The 18,391-nt window shown below is 44.1% G+C and overlaps 2 protein-coding genes across 5 annotated transcripts; one reads left to right on the forward strand and one right to left on the reverse strand.

The window, feature by feature from the left end:
* Positions 1–333: 333 nt before the first annotated feature.
* Positions 334–6,578, forward strand: NDUFA3 (NADH:ubiquinone oxidoreductase subunit A3). Of its 2 annotated transcripts, none has more exons than XM_034419493.3 (4): positions 334–633; positions 2,494–2,568; positions 3,383–3,460; positions 6,392–6,578. In XM_034419493.3, the coding sequence occupies exons 1-4, from the start codon at positions 618–620 to the stop codon at positions 6,478–6,480; spliced, it is 258 nt and encodes an 85-aa protein (XP_034275384.1). In that variant the 5' UTR covers positions 334–617; the 3' UTR covers positions 6,481–6,578. The 2 variants fall into 2 exon arrangements, with proteins under 2 accessions (XP_034275384.1, XP_034275385.1); XM_034419494.3 differs by lacking the exon at positions 334–633 and adding an exon at positions 691–849.
* Positions 6,579–7,794: 1,216 nt separating this feature from the next.
* On the reverse strand, positions 7,795–18,372 carry TFPT (TCF3 fusion partner). Of its 3 annotated transcripts, none has more exons than XM_034419490.3 (7): positions 18,228–18,372; positions 16,925–16,961; positions 15,918–16,144; positions 15,519–15,589; positions 15,044–15,113; positions 10,137–10,361; positions 7,795–8,961 (listed from the first exon to the last, which is right to left on the reverse strand). In XM_034419490.3, exons 3-7 carry the CDS (start codon positions 16,140–16,142, stop codon positions 8,827–8,829), a joined length of 726 nt encoding a protein of 241 aa, XP_034275381.1. In that variant the 5' UTR covers positions 16,143–16,144; positions 16,925–16,961; positions 18,228–18,372; the 3' UTR covers positions 7,795–8,826. The 3 variants fall into 3 exon arrangements, with proteins under 3 accessions (XP_034275381.1, XP_034275380.1, XP_034275382.1); XM_034419489.3 differs by having other exon boundaries at positions 18,205–18,351; XM_034419491.2 differs by lacking the exon at positions 16,925–16,961 and having other exon boundaries at positions 18,205–18,276.
* Positions 18,373–18,391: the final 19 nt, after the last annotated feature.

Genomic DNA, 18,391 nt, shown 5'->3' on the forward strand with positions numbered 1-18,391 from the left:
AGTTTTTTAAAAGAGATTTTTAAAAATTGGTTGTAATTAGAATAATATATTAGTGGAAAATCTTTGAAATGGATTTGGTGAGATTGAAGACAGGAGAGAAGAAACTTTTGAAGATAACACCGAAATGTCACATGGAAGAAATGAATGATGTACTAAATGTTTGTTTGTCTTTTTAAAAAAAAGAGAGAGAGAGAGAGAGAGAAAGGGATAGCAAGGGGCACTTTAAGCACGCCCTGGTGTAGATGTGAATGTTTTACTTTGCAACCCAGGCAACAGGAAACGAGATAAAACATTTAAGGAAAACTACACGTGGCCGGAAATCCAGCCTTTTCTCTATTCGGGTTGCAAATAACGCCAGAGCAAGCGATTTTCTCGCAATCGGCTTGGGATGGACGTAAAATATTGGAAAGTTTAATTATTTATACTCAGAATTAGAAAACAACTTTATATCGCCTGGGAAAAGATACGGTGTACATCCCTGAAATATTAAAAGGAATAGTAGAGCCTGGCCCATCTTACAGGCGGGGCCTGCCAACCAATCAGAGAGAGGGAGGAAGAACGCGACAAAACTACACTTCCCAGACGGCCTGCCGGCGCAGTATTGCCTGGATTGCAAGATGTCTCCCTTAAACAGTTAAGTGGGAGAAAAGAGTTTGTGGCGGGCGGGAGGACCGTGTCCTTGGGAGATGGAAGGGTATACATGGCGGGCCTTTGTTGTAGAGGGTGTCTAGGGGTGCGATGGTGGAAAGACGGAGGAGGAGGAGGATGGAAGGGCGATGAGGATTCCGTAGATCCTGTGCAGAGGTTGTTGGAAAGTCATGTAACGGAGGGCAATGACGCCATGGAGGGGTTTGTTTGTTTTTTCATTCATTACATTTAAATCGGGTGAAATCCAGCAGGTTCAAATAGGTTTTGGAGAACAGGTAGCGGAAATTTTGAGCAGTTCGGAGAACCGGCAAATGCCACCTCTGGCTGGCCCCAGGGCTGGAGTGGGAATGGGGATTTTGCAATATCCTTCCCCCAGGAGTGGGGTGGGAATGGGGATTTTGCAATATCTTTCTCCCAGGAGTGGGGTGGGAATGGGGATTTTGCAATATCCTTCCCCCAGGAGTGGAGTGAGAATGGAGATTTTGCAATATCCTTCTCCCAGGAGTGGAGTGGGAATGGGGATTTTGCAATATCCTTTTCCCAGAAGTGGAGTGGGAATGGGGATTTTGCAATATCCTTCTCCCAGGAGTGGAGTGGGAATGGGGTTTTTGCAATATCCTTCCCCCAGGAGTGAGGAGGGAATGGAGACTTTGCAATATCCTTCCCCCAGGAGTGGGGTGGGAATGGAGATTTTGCAATATCCTTCCCCCAGGAGTGGGGTGGGAATGGAGATTTTGCAGTATCCTTCCTCTGCCACGGCCAGCAAGCCGCACCACACCCACCAAGCCATGGCCGCAATAGTAAAAAAATTTGGATTTTACCACTGATTTAAATTCCATCTTTACCCCCTTCAAAGTATAGTACAGGTAGACCACGGTTTCAAACAATTCATTTAGTGACCTTTCAAAGTTACAACGGCACTAAAAAGTGACTTACGACTGTTTTTCATGCTCACGACCGTTGCCCAGGATAACGTGATCAAAATTCAGACGCTTGGCGACTGACAAATATTTATGATGGTTGCAGTGTCCTGGAGTCATGGGATACCCTTTTTGCGACTTTCAGACAAGCAAAGTCAATGGGGAAGCCCAATTCACTGAACAACTGTTTGCTAATTGAACATGTGTAGTGATTCGCTTAACAACTGTGGCAAGAAAGGTCATAAAATGGGGCAAAATTCACTTAACAACTGTCTGGCTTTGCAATGGAAATTTCGGGCTCAGTTGTGGTTGTAAGTTTAGGACTACCTGTATTCTGTCCATTGCCCTCAGGACTCCTATGTAGGGTATTTACTGCCTTAAAAAAAATAATAAAGACCAGGAAAACAGCAAAATCTAACAAAAACAAAGTTTTCCAGACACTTGTATAATAATAGGTTGGCTGTTTTAAAATAATGGAGAACTGTCCATTTGATTTCAGAAGGCTGCAAAGTTTCAGTCTTAATCAATTCTAAACCGACATCTTGTGTGCCTGATTTTACAGTGGCTATGTGAGGAACCGAATTTATTCAAATTAATATTCATCCTAGAAGAGCTATGTAGCCAAATTAGCAAGAAGAAAACCAGGAAGAGTCTAGTAGCACTCTTTCTGATTAACACGTTTTATTAAAAGACATCACATTATGCCTTTTTAATGAAATGTTAATTGGAAAAGGTGCTATCCAGATTCCCCTGATCAAGTTTTGAAGTGACTTAATACGGTAGCTGAACGGGTTATCTTTATCAATTGAAAGTTGGGAAGGCACTTTGGATTTGCTAGCCCAGATCAGCCTGAGTAAACAGTTCCAGATGCTACTGTGGAAAACAGATCTGTGTATCAAAAAAATGCCACTTCATCTTTCTGCAGGAATGGTAACATATGTGAAAACTGCATGGGGCAAGGAACCAGTGATCGTAAGCTCCCTAGTCATTGCAATTGTGGGTGAGTGTACACTGAGGTTCCCTGAAATCCAAATATGTTTTATTCTTAAACCCCAAAAGTGCTTTTCCAAAAGGCAAAAGAATTCTTGGGTTTTTTTTTCCCCTTGAAAATGTTTCACTTCTCATCCAAGAAGTTGAAGAAGCTGAAGCTTGGGTGAGAAGTGAAACATTTTCAAGAAAAAAACCAAAAAAGACCAGTTGCCTTTTCGAAAAGCACCTTTGGGTCAACCATGACTAGATGATTGAGAATCTACATATTTTATTCTTTCAACTTTTAGTATCCTTGAAATACTAAGGGGAGAAGGGCTGTGGCAGCCATAACACTGGGGCAGAACCAGGATAAGCTTTTAAAAAGTTATGTTGCATTAAAGATTCTAGATCAGGGTTCTCTAATCTGTGGGCCACAGCCTGCTACTGGTCCGTGGCCTATTGGCCACCAGGTCACGTGAGTAGCGGGTCATGCACAGCCCCACTTGTGTGAGTGTTGTCACGGGTGCTCGTGGCCCCACTTATATGAGCAGTGGGTGTTCTTACACCTGCACGCATCTGCCCCTCCCACAAAACAGTCCCCTCTTTTTTCTCCCTCCCCCACTCTGGGCTGCCAACCTGGAAAGGTTGGGGAACTCTGTTCTAGATTACATTCCTCGTATTTCCAATCTTGGCCCCTTTCCAAATCCTTAGTGATTTGTAGCACAGGTTTGACTTATATATATGTCAATATATATATATATATATATATTTATTTATATATATATATTATATATTATATATATAAAATGTATTTCTGGCACGCATCTTTGTTTTCATTATTTCAGCTGCAGCACTGCCATGGGTGAGCCCCTATACCCGTTATTCCACTTTAATGAACGAGCGTATGCCATATCACTACCCAGGTACATACACATTTCTATTTTTTAGAAGCAGTTTTGGTGTTTTAGGGGTAGCAGAGAAGCAGTTTTCATCTGTTTTTAATATGTAACATGTTGCACATATGCATGTGACTGAACGATTTATTGGGAGCAAGGCACAGGGAGCCCCTGCATGTAGAATGTCCAACTTATGAACGACTCAGAAACAGGCTGCCTGCTTCTAAAAATGGCAAATGATCTTCTCCTTCCTTGAGCTGATAAATCACTGAAGCCACAAAATTTTCACATCACCTAAATATGAGCCAGCAGTGTACAGCAGCTGCCAAAAAAGCCAACACAGTCTTAGGATGCATTAACAGAGGGATAGAATCAAGATCATGTGAAATGTTAATACCACTTTATAATACCTTGGTAAGGCCACACTTGGAATACTGCATCCAGCTTTGGTTGGCACAATGTAAAAAAGAAGTTGAGACTCTGGAAAAAGTGCAGAGAAGAGCAACAGAGATGATTAGGGGGCCTGGAGGCTAAAACATGACAAATGGTTGCTGGAATTGGGTACGTCTAGTTTAATGAAAAGAAGGACTAGGGGTGACATGCAGGGGTGAAATGCTCCCGGTTCGGACCGGCTCGGGCAAGTAGGTAGCGATGGCGGCGGGCAGTTCGGAGAACCGGTAGCAAAAATCCCTGCCCCCACCCCCCATGCCCAGCTGAGCCGCGCGATCATCAGAGGCTTTTTTTCTTTTAAATGGCTCTGACGATCCCAGCTGAGTTGCCTGATCGGCAGAGGGTTTTTTAAAAACCCTCTGACAATCAGGCAACTCAGCTGGGATCGCCAGAGCCTTTTGAAACCATTTTTTTACATGGTTTTACATGTAAAAAATGGTTTTAAAAGTAAAAAAAAATTGGCCACGCCCACCCAGTCACATTACCCCCCCACCACCACCAAGCCACGCCCACAGAACCGGTAGTAACAAATTTTAGATTTCACCACTGGTGACATGATAGCCGTGTTCTAATATCTCAGAGGCTGCCACAAAGAAGAGGGAATCAAGCTATTCTCCAAAGCACCTGACGGCAGGACAAGAAGCAATGGATGGAAACTCAGCAAGAAGAAAAGCAACCTAGAACTAAGGAGAAATTTCCTGACAATTAATCAGTGAAACAATTTGCCTCCAGTAGTTGTGAATATTCCAACACTGGAAGTTTTTAAGAAGAGATTGGACAATCATTTGTTTGAAATGGTATAGGGCTTCCTGCCTAAGCAGGAGGTTGGACTAGAAGACCTCCAAGATCCCTTCCAGCTCTGTGATTGTTTACATGAATTGCTGAAGCCACCACATTTTTAATATACAGCCTGTTTTCAGGGCTCATGAAAATATTGCATGGCTTCAGCATTTCATCAGCTGAAGGAAGGAGAATGCTAACATTTTTAGTGATAGGCAACCTGTCTGTAAGCACAGGTTCCGACTTACATACAAATTTAAATTAAAGACAGACTTAGGAATGGATCTCATACTTAACCCACGGACTGCCTGTATGAAGAGAGACAGAAGGATGGGATGTTCTAGAGCAATTTAAACTATTTTTCTTTCTGTTTTAGTTATTATTGGGTTGGGCAGGCAGAGAATTGGCATCAGAGACAAAATTTTAAAAAATAGAGGGAAAACTCCTATTTTCAGATTTCTCTGTGTTGGCCATGGGTAGTTTTCTGATATTTGGGCATCCCAACCATTATGGTATATAAAGATATAGCTTATTGTATTGATTCAATTGTAGGTAAATCAGTGAACTAAATCTCATGCAGTGATGCTGAATTCAAGACATTTACTTAAAGAGATTAAATGAATTTACAATTAGCTAGATTGACATGTGAATGTGCTTACATAATAGAGGTAGTCCTGAACTTACAATTCATTTAGAGACCGTTCAAAGTTACAGTGGCACTGAAAAATGTGACATCGTTTTCAGTTATCTTTGCAGCGTCACCAGGATCATGGGATCAAAATTCAGATGCTTGGCAACCAGTTTATATTTATGACCGTCACTGTGTCCCAAGGTCATGAGATCACCTTTTGAGACCTCCTGGCAAGCAAAGTCAATGGGGAAGCCAGATTCTCTTAACAATCCTCTTCCTAACTTAGGAACTCAAGTAATTCATTTAACAACTGTGGCAAGAAAGGTTGTAAAACGGGGCAAGGCTCACTTAACAACAGAAAGTTTGGGCTCAATTGTGATCACAACTCAAGGAATATCTGTACAGTACAGGTAGTCCTCGACTTACAATTGAGCCAGAAACTTCCATTGCTAAGTGAAACCATTGTTAAGCGAGTTGCACCTGAATGACAATGCCCTGGCCATTAATTGAATCATGACAGTTATTCAGTGAACACTATGTCATTAAGTGAATCCAGTTTCCCCAATTGACATTGCTTGTTGGGAGCCAGCTGGGAAGGTCACAGATAGTGATCATGTGACTCTGTGATGCTTTAACCATCATCAATCCATGTCAGTTGCCAAGGGCCTGAATTTTGACTTGACTGCAGGGAAGCTGCGACAGTCGTAAGTGCAAGGACTGGTTGTTACTTTTTTTTCAGTGCCATTATAATTTCAAACAGTTGCTGAACAAATGATGATAAATCAAGGACCACCTGAATGCTTAGCTACAAATAAAAGAGCTACATTTTGCCTTAGCACGTTAGATTTGAAATGAGGCCCGAATAGATTTATATACTTAACTTATCACAACGTACAGAGCACAAAGGCAGGATTTGTTTCCCATGCTAGGCCAAAACCAAAGAAGCACATTATGGTTTAGTGTAATATGTGAATCCAGGCACTGAATCAAGTGCTCCATGTCCTCCTTTATAGTATATAATTTTATAAGTGCTGCTGCTGGACATTTACAGTATGCTCATTTAGTTGATGTTCATGATTGTCCTTTCTTCATTATAGTGCCAGTTCGAGATGATGGTAATATGCAAGATATTCCCGCTCATCCCTGTGACAAGGAAGGTGATCAACTTGACTGGCTGAAGAAATGAAAATTTGCAGAGTGTAAATCTCCCCAAAAGTTTCCCCTGCCTTGGTTGTACATGTGTGTTGTTCCCAGGGGCAATAAATTTCCTGTTCTTATCTAAAAGCAGACTTCTCTTTGTGATTGGAAATTTAGATGGGGGGGGGCGACGGTGGGGGGGGGGGACCCTGCAATTTTTGGAATACCTATCCTCATAAAATCAGATTGTTAAAGCTCTTAAGGGACTCAATCAAGTCATGGGTTTTTTAAAACTAATGGAACTGGGATTTTTTTCTTGAGTTAAGAGTCTGATACCATTGCACATATTGTCACAAACAGCAGTTTGTGAAAGAAAAACACTGACAACCTGGTACACCAGTTGGGGTGGGGAGGGGGGGGAGAAGATGAGGAAGACTCTTTGTTTCATATTGTCAGGAAATATAAACACTCCTTAAGAGAAGACAAGATACTGCACTGCCATAAAATTGTTTGGAAAAAAATGGGAGTCATTTCAGTTCCCAATTGTTTATTGACAAGGGTTTCCTTCCTTCTACCACCCAGTTCTAAATTTTAGGACACTGAACCAAAGTCTTGGAGGAAAATTTGACTGGGTTTATACATGTTAAGCTGTAACATGGTTTGTTTGGTTTCACCGTAGCATGATAAATCAATGCAATAGTTAATTTTTAAACTTAGGTTGGTCAGTCAATGATTTAATGTGCTATAGAGGCCCAGCTAATTGTGGTTTATGCGCCTGATTCACTTTCTTTGGTAGAGCCAAGGGGTGCTAGTAAAAACTACAGGCACAATTTGTGCAATGTATTAAGCCAAGCAGTCTGGTTCGTAAGAGTATGCTTGTCTCCACCTTACCTCCCTTACAGAGCATGCTGAGCTTTTAAGGCTGGTCTAAGGCTGAACACATCTGTCAATTCAGAATGACTGCCAGTTTTGGTTACAGAAACTATGATCTTTCCTTTAAACACTGTCTGTGTCATACTGCATTGCTACAACCATAGGAAACCCCCCACCCCCAAATGTACATATGCACGTATATACCTTTGCGTCAGCCTGGACTCCGGGTGATTGCCTGGATAAGACGCTGAAGTTTTCTTGGCAATATTTTTGAGAAGAGGTTTGCCCTGGCCTCCTTCCTAGGGCTGATAGTGAGTGACTGGCCAATGTCACCCCACTAGCTTTGTGCCTAGGGCAGAACTAGACCTAATGGCCTCCTGATTTCTATCTAGCCTGTTGCCTCAATCACTACTCCAAATTGGCTCCCTTACACCTTAGATCTTGGTTAAAGGAAGCATAAGATGCACTATTAATGAGAGTAGACATGCTGTCATGTTTGATTGGTTTAATATCTCATTCAAATCTTGCCACAAAGTAGAAGCCATAAGCTTGAAGATTTCTCAGTTGTATTTCTGTAATCCTTTAAAATCCAAAAATGCAATTAGACCGCAAAGTGGTTCGTTCAAATATTATCATTCCTAACTTGAGGATATGGGGGTGGGGGGAGGGGGGCAGGGGGGCAGGGGACTTCCTGGTCTTTATGGCTAGCGGGAAAGTCTTGAAACTCTTTGGATGTTTCCTTGAGGAGGAAACGACAGGAAAGGGGTGCTAGTTCTTGCTCTCTTCTGGACTGGCAAAGATATGCTAAGTTCTTAAACTGACACATAAAACAATTTGCATAAATACCCAGGTCAATAGCACAGAAATTATTTCCTTTCATACAGACTTAAATTGGCCTTTTAATCATGCTGGATCTCATGATACCATAGATCAAGACACAGTTAAAAACCCTGAAGAAAAATTGAAAGAACTCAGTCTTCCCTCAACACGTGGTTTTCCCACATCCACAGAAAACCACATGGTAGAACGCAGCAACAGCTGTTTTCTGTGCACTTTCTAATGCATAACAACCACTAGTCCCCTTTCCCACCAGAAGGGCAATGTGGATATGCTGAACACTGACCTCAAAAGGGCCCTTCCTCAATCTTGAAAGGGTATAAATGCTCAAAACTAGCTTCCCCATTCAAAGTTTATGGACATAAGTTGAGTCCATTGTGGACTCAACTCAGGGACTCAAGCTAATCCATTGAATATTCTTACACATTGACTCCAAAGTTTTGTTCCTTGCTTAAAACTCCATCGCCACTTCTACCACTTCCCCCACCCTTAGCAGTTCAGAACATCTTTCACTGGATTAGAGTTGAGGAGTCAGATGGGATTGATGTCCTGCTGTTCCTTAGATGCTGGTTGATATCTAAGGAAAGAAGACACCTGCAAGGAAATTTTCATCTTCTCGGGCACCCTGATGGCCAGCCTAGCTGCCACATGGGTATATATGCTTTCCTTTGATGAGTGGGCAGCCTCAGTCAAAATCAGAACAGGCACCAGGGCTGGGAAACTTTGAGTATTGGAGTAACTTGTGCTGGGGACTGGATTGCTGCCAGGCAGAGCCGAGAACATCGTCCTGTTCACACTGGAAATCTTCTTCAGATTTTATCTGCAGCCACAAAACCCAAAAATTATTATCATGAATTGTGCAGGAGTCATTAATCTCTGCAGTGAAAAGAAGCCAGAAAGATTGCATATATTCACATAAATTGACATGCTGTATTTTTGTGTTATTTTAATTGTTCCCAATAAAGATATCAATCAGCTCTAGATTTTGACTTCCCTCACCCACAATCAGAACAAGTAGGATAACTTTTTAAGTTTGGCCAAGTTTACTAATGTAAGGAAAACAGAAATGCAACTGTTTCCCAGCTGGGATGTGAGTAAATGCCTGTCTGTCTGTCTATCTTCATCACTATCTGTAGATAACATAGTGGAAGGACTTTAAAAAACACCTAATCTAAACCTGTGTTACATAACATTCACACCCAAGACTTCTGGGTAAGCATATATGCAGTTATTTGATGGATCAGAGTACAGACACAATCTTGGAGAAATTATGTGCTAACCCTTATATAAAAGGTGAACTTAGCCTAGAAAAATAAGTGTTAGAAAGAAACTAAACATTGTCCCACCATGATTCTCTTTGGTAAGAGTGGGAAGGGGAAGAAACACTGTCAGGTTTCAAGATTCGGTTACTGTAGCCTACAGTGTATCAATACAGATAGTCTGAGCTTAACTGTCCTAAGTGGGACAGGAATTTCCATCAATAAACAAAGGAGTTGTTAGGCAACACATCACACAACCACACTGCATATTAATGGCAGCTCAGTGGTTGTGCTCAATAGGCCAGAACTCATGCTTCTTCTGCCCTATTGTGCTTGACTCTGCTTCAACTCCACCACTCATCTACCTCCCCCCTCATCTCCACCTTTTTGGCTGTCCTAAAGTCTGCCATCCCAGCTGACCTTTGCCATCTTCTTCCTCCCACTTCCAGGATGTGTCAAACCTGACTCTTCTTGAGGCAGCTGCTAGCTGCGCAAGGCCTGAGAAGGCTGTGCGGAGGCCTCGCAACGGGCCAGCAGCTGCCTGGGCCAGGCCTATCTTGACAGCATGAGGAAGAAGACAGCGAAGGTCAGGTGGGGGCAGTGGAGAGTGCAGAGTGGTGGGGGCAGCACAGGTAGGGGGCAATGGAGTATGGTAGCCCAAAGGGCAGATGGTGGGTGGGTGGGATATAGGCAGGAGGCCGATTTAGATTGCAGGACCACCAAATCTTCCCAGTACCTGCACAGGAAATTCCTCCATGGGCAGCAATGTTGGGGCTGCTCGACGCATCCTCCCTTCCTTCTCCTCACGCAGATGACGTCGCCGCTTCTTGCTAACGGGGCCTTCGCTAGGGGAGAGGCTCTCTGGCTCTTGGGCAGGCAGGCACCTGGAGGTTTCTTTCTCACAGGGCTCATTCTCTGCATTGCTGGAAGTTGCAACATCTGCACTCTGGATTCCTTCATCCTAAATAGAGAAAGTGATGCAATTAGAATTCTCCCACTTTAACATTTGCCCCCAAATGAGGTAGCCACGTGGTATTTACAATATATGGAAGGGGGCTGGGAGAGGGGGGGAGAGAGAGAGATTTGGCCTTGCCTTTCTATCCAACTTGGGGGATAGAAAGGCACTTACAGCTTCATGGCATTTGGCTATCAAACTCTTCTATTTTTGCAGAAATCAAGGGCAGAGAAGGAGCAATTCTGGAACACTACTTATTGGGGGGGGGCAACAAATTTATTAATTGTTAAATTTATTTGCTGCCTACTTTGCCTTGGGGCTACTCTAGGTAGCTTACAACAATAAAAAGGAAGAAATAGAAAGAGCGCAAACAGAAGTATAACAGAATAAAATGAACAATGAAAAAGAACACAATGAGAACACAACAACATCATTACCAAAAAAAAAAAGAAGAAGAAGAAGATGGAGGTGTAGAGAGCAGAGGAGGGAGGGAGGTGGAGTCTGCCATTAATCCAGCAGCCACCTCCAGTGTGGAACTTCCCCATTTGGACCCCAGCTGACCAGCAGAACCAGGCCTTTAGGCTCTTGCAGAAAGACAGGGTGGATGGATGATGACAATTAAAAGGGAATGTAAGCTATAACAAGGAATCAAATCTGATTCCCATGAAAAGCAAGGAGGGGAGACAACCACCTCTAAATCTGTTTCTGTTCCCTGCCCTTCCTTGATAGGCTTTGCCTGTTCCCTCCAAATAACAGGGAACATTTTTACGATTCAGGAGACACAGCAAGAGGAGGTCCAAGGTGGGCATTCCCTGTAGCAGCTAACCCTCCTTAGGAACAGCTTCCCTCCTGAAGCAAGAATGGTCTCCACCTTCATGCCTTCCAGAAGCAGGTGAAAGCAGAAGAGGCTCTTCCAGAAGGCCTCCGGGAATTAATTACAACCAAAGGTTCCATATTAAACAATTAAGAATTAAATCTATTATTTTTCTCTTGAAAAATTATGGGCTTTATTATTTTAAAATTGTATTACTCAGTTTTAACTGTGTTTTGTATACCCTATAAATAGACACATTTTATCACTGCCCCCTCCCCAAACCACATGCATCTGTTTGTGAATCAGCCAAGTTTATTTGCTTGGACACAGCATGTGTATTCCACAACAGTGCTTTGTTACTCTAGTTTACGGTTTAGCATATTGCATGGATGTAGGTGCTGTGTCTTTAAATGACCCAGTTATTCCTATAGACAAAATTAACCACCATTTATTCTGATTAAATTAAATCAAGTTTATTAATATTTATTTAAGAAATGTAATTATGACCATCCAGATTATATCCAGATTAAAAAAGGGGGACTTTTTATCAGGTCCGCCTGATTCGCCAGTTGCGTCCCTTTCTGGATCGGGACTCGTTAAATACCGTCACTCATGCTCTCGTTACTTCCCGCTTGGACTACTGCAATGCTCTCTACATGGGGCTCCCCTTGAGGAGCACCCGGAGGCTCCAGCTGGTCCAGAATGCAGCCGCGCGGGTGGTTATGGGAGCGACGTGATGCTCCCATGTGGCCCCCCTCCTGCGCGAGCTGCACTGGCTCCCGGTGGTCTTCCGGGTGCGCTTCAAGGTTTTGGTTACCACCTTTAGAGCGCTCCATGGCATCGGACCGGGGTATTTACGAGACCGCCTTCTGCTACCAATAGCCTCTCACCGACCAGTACGCTCCCATAGAGAGGGGCTCCTCAGGGTGCCGTCGGCCAAACAGTGTCGACTGGCGGCCCCCAGGGGGAGAGCCTTCTCTGTGGGGGCACCTACCATCTGGAACGAGCTCCCCCCAGAGATACGGAGGATCCCGGACCTGCACACGTTTCGCCGTGCTCTCAAAACTTTTCTATTTCAGCAGGCTGGCCTGGCCTAACTCTCCTCTTTTAAATTTTTAATTCGTGATTTTATAAATTGGGTGTTTTAATCTGTGTTTCGGCCAAAATATTTAATAATTTTAAGGGATTTTTAATATTTGTATTATCTGTATTTTATCTTGGCTGTTCACCGCCCTGAGTCCTTCGGGAGTAGGGCGGTATAGAAATTTGATTAATAAATAAATAATAAATAAATAAATATACAACAATAGCCGGTTGCTCACATCAAACAACCTGTAAAAACAGAGATAAAACAGTTCCACACCATTGAAGGAAAAGCATCACACTTCCCAGCACAGCTTACATCATCGCCATATCAGCTCCACATTTGCTGGGCTCACTCCCCTCAGCCCAATGCTTGTGTAAAGAGCTAGGACAGTGATGGCGAACCTTTTTGGCGTTGCGTGCCAAAAATTTGAGCGCAAGAACGCTCTCACGTGCCAGCATCCATAATCCAATGGGCATTTGCACATGTGCGCATGACTCCCCCATGCTCCCCAGGTGCATGTGCCCCCTCACTGCGCATGTGCACATGTACCCCACACTGCGCATGCATCCGCACTTTTTCCAAGAGGGCCGGCGTGCCTCTTACCAGAGGACAACCAGTTACCAGCCTCTTCCCTGGCGAGACAGCCGTTCCCCGGCTGGCAGAAGCACTTTCAGCCCTGCCACCTTGGCAGCGCCATGAGCTGGCCGGGGAAGCTCACCCATCTGCTTCAGGCCCCGCATGCAGCCCGCGACCAGGAGATGTGTCACCCAGTACAGCGCTCTTCCCTGAGGGCTGCCTGCTCACCCACCAGCCGGCCGGACTGGTCTGGAAGCAGAGTGTCACCTTGCACCCATCCTTATCCTCCTCCTGCCTGGCCACCGGCTTCTTGACGTGAGCAGAGGCTGCTGGTTGAAGTGAGGGGAACTGCAGTGCTGAGCTGCCGCGGCTGTGAATGCCAAGGCATAACTAGAATTGGAAGAAAAGGCTACGCGGCTGTGACAGAAAGAACCGGAGCAACACCCGGCAGTTTGGATGAGAAGGCGCGAGCGTGGCAGCTGTTCTCACTGGTAACTGAGCCCACCACGCCAATTTGTAGATTGAGTTACTGGCGAGAGCAGCCGCCGCCTCACTCGCAGGTGCAAGGTCACGCGCCGCTTCCAAGCCAGTTTGGGTAGAGACCTGAGAGCTGCACAGGGATGGCTCACCTGAAAGAACTAGGGCAGCGCCTTGCAGCTTTTATCTATCGGCTGGCCTTTGGGTAAGGTCTCTCCTCCTCCTCCTCTCCCCTTCTCCTTCCAGTAGTGTACTGTTTTTCCAAACACCCGGACCAGGCGAGACAGCAATTCCCAGGGAGGCACCCCGATTGAGGAGACTCTGGCTGTATCCTGCGGCTTGCATAAATCACTCCTGCCCCTTTCAAAATAGCCATCCGGCGCTTCCCTCGGGGGCCCAGGGCCGGCAAGCACCTCTTTTTCCAAGAAGTGGGGGGAGAGGCAGATGTGCCGGCGGAGGCGGGCTTTGGTTGCTCATTCTGCTGCGACCCTGAACCCTTGCCTGGACTCCTCTCTGCTGGGTACTGGGTGCCGGGCTTCCTGGCAAGCCCCCTGAGCCTTCACTGCCTTGGTCGGAGCCTGATTCCAGAAGCGGCCCAGGGAAATGCGGAGGTCAGGATTCAGTTGGCAAAGCAGGCACTGCGCAGGTGGCGTAAGGCAAGGCGCTGTCGCCTGAAAACACTGTTGCCATGATCTTGGCAAGCATTTTTGGGTGGCAGGGTTGCGATCCTCTCCCCGAATCCAAAAGCGGGGCTTGCAGAGGCCAAAAAAGTGCATTCCATTTCAGGCGGCGGATCTAGCCAGGAGGAAAGAGAAAGTATGTCTGCGGAGTGTGCATCAGGGAACCAGGGAGGAAAGTGTTTTCGGGCGGCAGCGCAGGCTGGAACCAACTGCCGCCTGAAACACAATGCACCTTTTTTGGCCTCTGCAAGCCAAATTTGGATTTGGGGAAGGGTGCTCCGGACCGCCTGGGACCGCGCAAGAAGCCTGCGTAGCAGGGAGGGAAGCCCCAGCTTACCTTATTCTGCTCCCTTAGGAAGCGACCACCAGATACCCTCCCCATGTCTTTTGGTACGTGTGCCTGTTGCTGGTCTTTGTGCGCGCATGCATCAGAAACCGGACCAATTGGCCGATGCGCATGCGCACTCTGGAAACAGGAAGATCATCTTCCTGGAGTGTGCATGTGCAATGGGCGGCTGCTCTTCTGGTTTCCAGCATGCCCATGCGCATGAAAACCAGCTGGCCAGCGCACCAGAAACCAGAAGAGCAACGGGCGATGGTTCGCCATCACAGCGCTAGGACTTTACAACCTTCCAGACAGGTGAGAGGATAGGGTCCCTCCAGACTGCAATGAAATAAACTATTAGCATGTATGATAATATTCCTTCCTGGAGACAAATCAAGCATTAACATGACTAATGACCCTTGCTGACTCTTCCATGTTCTTAGAATCAAGAAACTGTAAAAGAATACCAAGTGTCAGGGGCAGGTAGATGCTCCGCTAAGTCTTAGCTCATCCACATAGTAGTTACATATCTTAACTGCATTCACATATTGTATGCATCACATTTACATGGCTACTGCATAAGACACAATCAAGTTCACACATTATGCCAAGGCTTCGACCATCGTTTAGAACTAGCAGGTATGAATTCATACAATACCCAAACAAACAAACGATCTTAAAGATGAGAGCAATGTGTAAACCCGGCCTTTATCGAAAATTCTTTCTTACCTCCAAGACAATATCAAGGTGGCCTTGTCTGTAATCGTCACCATAGGAATCCAAAACTCTCATGAGAAACCTCAGGGGAAGTAGAAAGACATTCTTTTAAACCAATCCTTTTGTATACCTGTGTTCTTTTCTAACCAGGACCCTGCCTCACAAAATGAAAAATGGGATATAAACAGATAGTTTTAGATGAAAGAAGTAAAAATTCATCTCTTTGGTATAAACATGCAGCCTCTTAGTTCAGAAGCAGTGTTATCCTTAAACCTTGATGAAGTACAACTCCCGGAAGACCCAGCCAGTATAGGTTATCCTTGGCAATCCTGGGAAGGGCAGCTCAGCAAAATCTGGAAAAACACAGGTTCCCCATCCTAAACTAAATATCCTCTAGGTCCAAATGCAACTAGTTTTTAAAACCATAGTAGTGCATAAAGGGGAACATATTTAACACACTTTGCACCTACTGTACCTTCTGACTCACCTCCTTTCTTGTTTGAGACGCAGTGTTATTCTCTGGACCTGATGAAGCCGGTTTAACATTCTCTCATTCACCTATAATGGGGGTCAATATTAGCTGGACATCTTTTTTTCATTTACTCAATAATTCCCTCCTCTTCCACCTCAGTCTTCACTTAATTTTTTCACTTTTGCTCTATGTAGTGTCCACATAGTCCTTTTTCCTGAACACATATTACACTATTGTAAACAGCATGCTGAACTGAGGCCAAAAAGACCTAGGTTCAAGTCTCCATCCTTCATCCAGCCTTATGTAGTAAGAGATCTCTTGAACCCTCTCTCTCAAGTCTTACCTTATTTCACAAGATTGTTGTTAGAAACATTGTTAATAAACAGAGAAAACATATTCACTCCAATCATGTACCTGTTCTAATTCCTTGCATCGCCGGGCAAGCACTTGACACTTGCGTCGAGTCATCTCCTGTTGCCGCAACATATCCTCCTCTTCCTCGTCTTCTGGTATCCCTCCATCAGCAAATTCTACCTCAGTTTCTAACTCACTTTCTAGGATATTTCCACCAAAAAGAGGAGGCAATGCCAGCTCTGAGCCAGGAGGCACTGAAAATTCTTCAAAACTCACAGCAGCCATGACTGTTCAAAAAATTTAAGGAGAAAGCAATAAATATAAACTAATCAGCTATATCAATTTGATCACAATAAAATAATTCATGGATTCACTTGAAAAGCATTACATCTTTCCAAATACCTGAAATAGTTACTTTTTGTCCTAACCTAACCTACCATACAGAGATGTTGTGGTGGGAGGAGAAATAGAAGAAAACGGAAAGGAAAAGAGGGAGGGAGGGAGGAAGGAGGAAGGAAGGAAAAGGAAGGAAGGAAATCTATGAAATAAAGAGGTAAATCCCCTTTTCATCCAACATTTAAAACAGAAGGATACAAGTGATTTACAGTAAACTTTACTGACTTATTTAGAGTATATAATAATTCTGTAATTATTTTGTGTAAATAAGTCGTAATCAATTAAATGTGACCTGTTTTTTTCATCATATAAGTTTGCCCATTTTTCCTTTGGTTACTATAGGTAGTCCTTGATTTACAACCATTCCTTTAGCGACAATTTGAATAGCATTGAAAAAAGTGAATTACAACCAGGCCTTGCATTTACAACTATCACAGCATCCCCACAATCACATGATCAAAATATGGTTGCTTGGCAACTGGTATATATTTCCCATGGTCGCAGCAACCTGGGTCATGTCTTTATCATCTACAACCTTCCTGGCCAGGTTCTGACAAAAAAAAGTCAATGGGAAAGATGGATTTGCTTAATGACCTTGTGATTCACTTAACTACAGTAATTTGCTTAACAACAAAGGCAAAAAAAGTGGGGGGGAATCAGGTGCCACTCACTTAGCAAAAGAGATTCTGGTCCCAAGTCAAGAACTACCTGTAAGATAAAAACAAATGTTAAGAACAGACAATATAACAAGGAAATGTTGGAAGGAAAATCCATTTGGTTTGGTTCCAAGACACTGGAAATGATATGGAAGCTGATTGGAAAGAAAGATTATGCTTATTGGTGAACAGAACCACAAAGGTTTGTGGTTCTGGGGCAGCTGACCAAATGGTTGAATGAGTGGCTGGATCTTTATAGGTTTCTGTGACTTTGAAGTCTGGACTATTCTGGGGGTGGTGCAATGAAGGAGCTTGTGTTCTGAAAGGGTGTTGGGCAATTCCTATTGTGGCTAATGGCTTTTGTCCCGTGCTGGATTTTGGGTGAGGGGCTTGTTCTAATCCTATTGCTCTGCTTTTGTTAGCTGTCAAACTTTGCTGCAAGGAATTTCAAAATATCCTGTCTTGAATGGATTTCTCCCTGCAGTATTTGCTTTGCTTATGAATGGAGCCATCTAGATAGTTGGCTTCCTCTTTCAATAAGCTCTTTATCTCTTAAGTCAGAGGTCTTCAAACTTGGCAGCTTTAAGACTTGTGGACTTCAACTCCCAGAATTCTCCAGCCAGCATAACTGGCTGGAGAATTCTGGGAGTTGAAGTATAACTGGCTGGAGAATTCTGGGAGTTGAAGTATAACTGGCTGGAGAATTCTGGGAGTTGAAGTCCACAAGTCTTAAAGCTGCCAAGTTTGAAGACCTCTGTCTTAAGTGCTTAATTTGCTGTGGGCTATTAAGATACTGGGGGTGGGGGGCGAGGGGTGTTGCTTTCTGCCTCTAAAAACATGATTCTCCATTTCTCCGTTAGGGAAATATAATATTCTGCCTTTTTTTAAAAAATATTTCCCAAAATATTTCATTCTTCTGGGGAGGGGGCTTCCCACAGAAACAACTTCCAAACTGTTTGAGTTTAGTGGATTTGGAATTTAGTTTATTTGGAAATTCCCAGGCAATCACCATGACTTGCTAAGGAAAACGGAAAATGCAATCTCAACCCGTTCAGAGTACCAAGCTGAATGATGCTTGGTTTGAATTCTAGTATCACACAAGGTAAGTCAAAATTATTCTAGTAAACTGACTAGAAGGTAATTCTTAATTCAAGTCAGGAAGGGGCATCCGTTAACCCTTCTACAAAGAGTCTCCAAGGGGCGGCTTTACAACTCCGGACGGGGATCCCAGCGAACGGTGTCAGGCTGCAAAATGCCACCTTCTGAAAATGGTCTTTTTCCGACATCAAACTTACCTCAGTCTCTACGCCGCTCCTACCTTTTTCAATGAGGCCACGAAAAATACACGGACGACCCGACGCTGGTTGATGACGTATGCGAGCAGCTAACAAAACCCCTGTAGCAACAAAAGGAAGTTTCATGCCCGCAGTTTAATTGGAGGAAGAAAGGCGGCGCACTCCGATGACCTCTGAGCATCAGTTG

The sequence above is a fragment of the Pantherophis guttatus genome, chromosome 4, assembly GCF_059756535.1.
Source record: "Pantherophis guttatus breed Tessera chromosome 4, ASM5975653v1, whole genome shotgun sequence".
Taxonomy (NCBI): Eukaryota; Metazoa; Chordata; class Lepidosauria; order Squamata; family Colubridae; genus Pantherophis; species Pantherophis guttatus.